At 32.5% G+C, this 3,458-nt stretch overlaps 2 protein-coding genes across 2 annotated transcripts; both read left to right on the top strand.

Moving 5' to 3' along the window:
- Nucleotides 1–62: 62 nt before the first annotated feature.
- RO3G_01621 (uncharacterized protein) lies at nucleotides 63–263 on the top strand (the record flags this gene model as incomplete). The annotated part of the gene is made up of 1 exon (XM_067656212.1): nucleotides 63–263. The coding sequence occupies one exon, from the start codon at nucleotides 63–65 to the stop codon at nucleotides 261–263; it is 201 nt and encodes a 66-aa protein (XP_067512313.1).
- Nucleotides 264–1,253: 990 nt separating this feature from the next.
- On the top strand, nucleotides 1,254–2,064 carry RO3G_01620 (uncharacterized protein; the record flags this gene model as incomplete). Its single annotated transcript, XM_067656211.1, has 2 exons — nucleotides 1,254–1,262; nucleotides 1,360–2,064. 2 exons carry the CDS (start codon nucleotides 1,254–1,256, stop codon nucleotides 2,062–2,064), a joined length of 714 nt encoding a protein of 237 aa, XP_067512312.1.
- Between the last annotated feature and the right edge of the window lie 1,394 nt (nucleotides 2,065–3,458).

Raw genomic sequence — 3,458 nt, 5'->3', positions numbered from 1 at the left:
CAAAGTGGATTGTACGCATATCTATTATATATTAAACATACAAATATAAAAAAAAAATAATAATGGGATCTGTATTTTCTTGTCTAAGTGGTATTGTAAACTCGATTGCTTCTCTTATCTCCAGTGTGGTTAGTGCTATTGCTGGTTTCTTCCAAACAATTATCTCTGGTATCACTCGCTGTATTGTTGGTATATTTAATGCTATTGCTGCTTTGTTGACATGTAGATGCTGCGGTGGTGGTAGACGAAGGGCGGCAGTATAACATAATGAACTATACAAAAGAAGAAGAGGAAGAAGAAAGAAGAAAAAGAAACCTTATAAATTCTACTTTTCTAATTTTCTTTTTTTTTAACCATGTATATATGTGTGCTTATATATTATCCCCATATAAATTGTATTCATTATATTACCATTTATTTAATAAACAATATGTTGTAGAACAGTAACCGGTTATAGTTGACGTTAGTAAATATATGTCTTAATACAAGATCATACTTGAAATAAAATAAAATGCAAGTTTATTTAAACAAGATCATACAATCAACTTCAGGTAAACATATTCCAAAGGAATATGTGTTGTATTAATGAGAGTTCTTTAATAAGAATAAGTATCAACTAAAATATCATCTTTTCTTCTTATCAGAAATTGAATCCAATGCCAGAAATATTGCTAACCTTTCACATAATTGAAATAACGCGTAAGATAACGTTATTCAAATCAGTAAGAAATTCCCCAGAATAAAAGATAATCTATGACAGACATACAAAAGAACAAATGAAAAGTGTTCATAATCATAATTAGAGATAACACTTGCTAAAGTACCTGAAGATTAGAAGAACGATCACAATACAAGGTATCAAGCCACTCACTCAATAAGATATAAATGCCTGCCTTCAATTAGAACAAATTTTACTTTAACTTAAACTGAAATAAAGATCAGTCTCAAAAAGTACTCAAACTGTTTCTTTATTTTTGTTTTTACCTTTTCTTTTCTTATTTTTACCATTATGCTACAGGCATTTGCATCTCGTGCTCTCACTATCCATGAACAAAAATATTCTGATTGCGAACATGAATGTTTGTCTATAATCTTTGGTATCAAGAAATTTTGTCCCTTCTTAGAACATAAGCTCTTCTACATTTTCACTGACCATCCAAGCTTATAGTGGATTCAAAATGTCAAGGTTGGTGTCTCTTCTCGTATCAGGAGATGGATAATGCTCTTACAAAGCTATCAATCCGTAATCATACATGTCCCAGGTATAGCTAACTCTGCTGCTGATGCTCTTTCAAGCATCCAATAGTACCTACAATCCAAGTACTTCAAGAAAATTCTGAACAGCTTAATATAAACTAGTCTCAAGCCCAGGAGAGTGATGCTAACCTCAGTGATATCAAGCAGAATTTGAACAGCAACCTCACTTATATACTAACTGACAATATACTTTATAAGTGCTTTTCAACAAAAAGTTCTATTCGCTACAATGATCTTTTTCTAGTAGTATTAAAAGAGCATATTCAAGACATCTGCAAACTCTATCATAGTTCTTCTTTTGATGGTCATTTTGAGTCCAAGAAAACAAAGGCTAAAATCAAGCAACAACACTTTTGGTGGTCGAACATGGACCAAGAAATTCAACATTTTTACAAACCTTGTGATCTATGTCAATTTATAAAGGATAGTGAACTACATGATTACAACCTGAGTAGTACATCAAAGGACTTTCCCTTTCTACGTGTTACTCTAAACTTATTTGGTTCTTTGCCTATAATCATCGACCAAAACAAGTATACCCTTGTTACTATTGATTGCTTTTCCAGATATGTCGAGATCTACCCTATTACTTCTATAACGCAAGAAGAATTAGTCAAGGTTTTTTACAATCGGTTCTTGCTTCGTCATAGTGTATCACAGGGAATTATTACTGATGATGGTACTCAATTTAATTCAATGTTCTTCACACAACTCACTGGAATGCTTGGTTCTCAAAATCTATTTGCACCTCCATACTATCCTCAGTCTAATGGAATTAGAGAAAGGTTTATGTCTACTTTGCGTTGAATGATTCTCACTTACACAAAACAGACGTCTCTCAAGACTGAATGGAATTAACACTTCGTATTATACAATTTGTTTACAACAATACCCTTCATAAGAGTACTGTTAATGCGCCTTTTTATCTTGTCCATGATCGTCATGCAAAATTTCCATTGATCAAACTCGGAAATCAACAGGTATATGAACACCATCAATCATCATCTTAAAACTTTACAATTGAACTGCAAAACAGATTGAACTTGGCATTTGAGATTGTTGACAACATCATGAATATTACTGCCTACAAGGAAAAGAAAACCTCTACAAGCTTAATGGCAAGGTTTCGCTATTCAATCAATCACTCTCTCCTTCAAAAAAACCTAGGAAGCTCATACTTGACTGGCTGTGTCCTTTTGTTGTCACAAGTGTAAATCTCAAGTCTACTGTCAGCTTGAAAGTTACAACTTCCAGCAAAACAATTATCAATGTTCATATTTCAAGGCTCAAGAAATTCAATGAACCAGTTTGAAACTTATTTTATATCTTATCAACTTTAAATCCCATCACTAATATAATCTCATCTTAGTCGTAAGACGTTGAGTTAAAATCATATCTGAATAGAATCATCTCTTATTCTGCTATTCAACGGTTACACACTCTTATAATATTTCATATCTTATTGAGTGAGTGGCTTGATACCTTGTATTGTGATCGTTCTTCTAATCTTCAGGTACTTTAGCAAGTGTTATCTCTAATTATGATTATGAACACTTTTCATTTGTTCTTTTGTATGTCTGTCATAGATTATCTTTTATTCTGGGGAATTTCTTACTGATTTGAATAACGTTATCTTACGCGTTATTTCAATTATGTGAAAGGTTAGCAATATTTCTGGCATTGGATTGGATTTGGTTATTTTAGTTGATACTTCTTCTTATCAAAGAACTCTCATGAATGCAATGCATATTCTAAAAGAATATGTTTAATTGGAATTGATTGTATGATCTTATTCAAATAAACATATTTTATTTTAATTATGATCTTGTATTAAGACATATATTTATTAATGTCAACTACAATCAGTTACTGTTCTACAACACGGCTTACCTTGTTTAAGGAAAGTAATAGCTTGAAATACCATATCTTCTGGGACTTGTTTCACGTTGAGATTTAATGAGCGAGCTATAGCCGAGTAGGAGTTTAAAATCCCAGCAGATGATAATTAGGACATCGGATACGTTTGCGGCGCTAATATATGCAGTTTGGTAATTGTATGCAAGTTGGGGATGGATACTTTATAGATATTCTGATTTTTTCAATATGCTCCCAAAACTGTCCCAATGCACCGGTCATTTTTTACATTCATTATCTCCGTCTGTGCTACCTTAAAAGGGAAGCAGTCTGTACCACGTACATGT

The sequence above is a fragment of the Rhizopus delemar genome, genomic scaffold (genome assembly GCF_000149305.1).
Source record: "Rhizopus delemar RA 99-880 supercont3.1 genomic scaffold, whole genome shotgun sequence".
In the NCBI taxonomy this organism is placed as follows: domain Eukaryota; kingdom Fungi; phylum Mucoromycota; class Mucoromycetes; order Mucorales; family Rhizopodaceae; genus Rhizopus; species Rhizopus delemar.
This window is presented reverse-complemented; position numbering and strand designations above follow the sequence as displayed.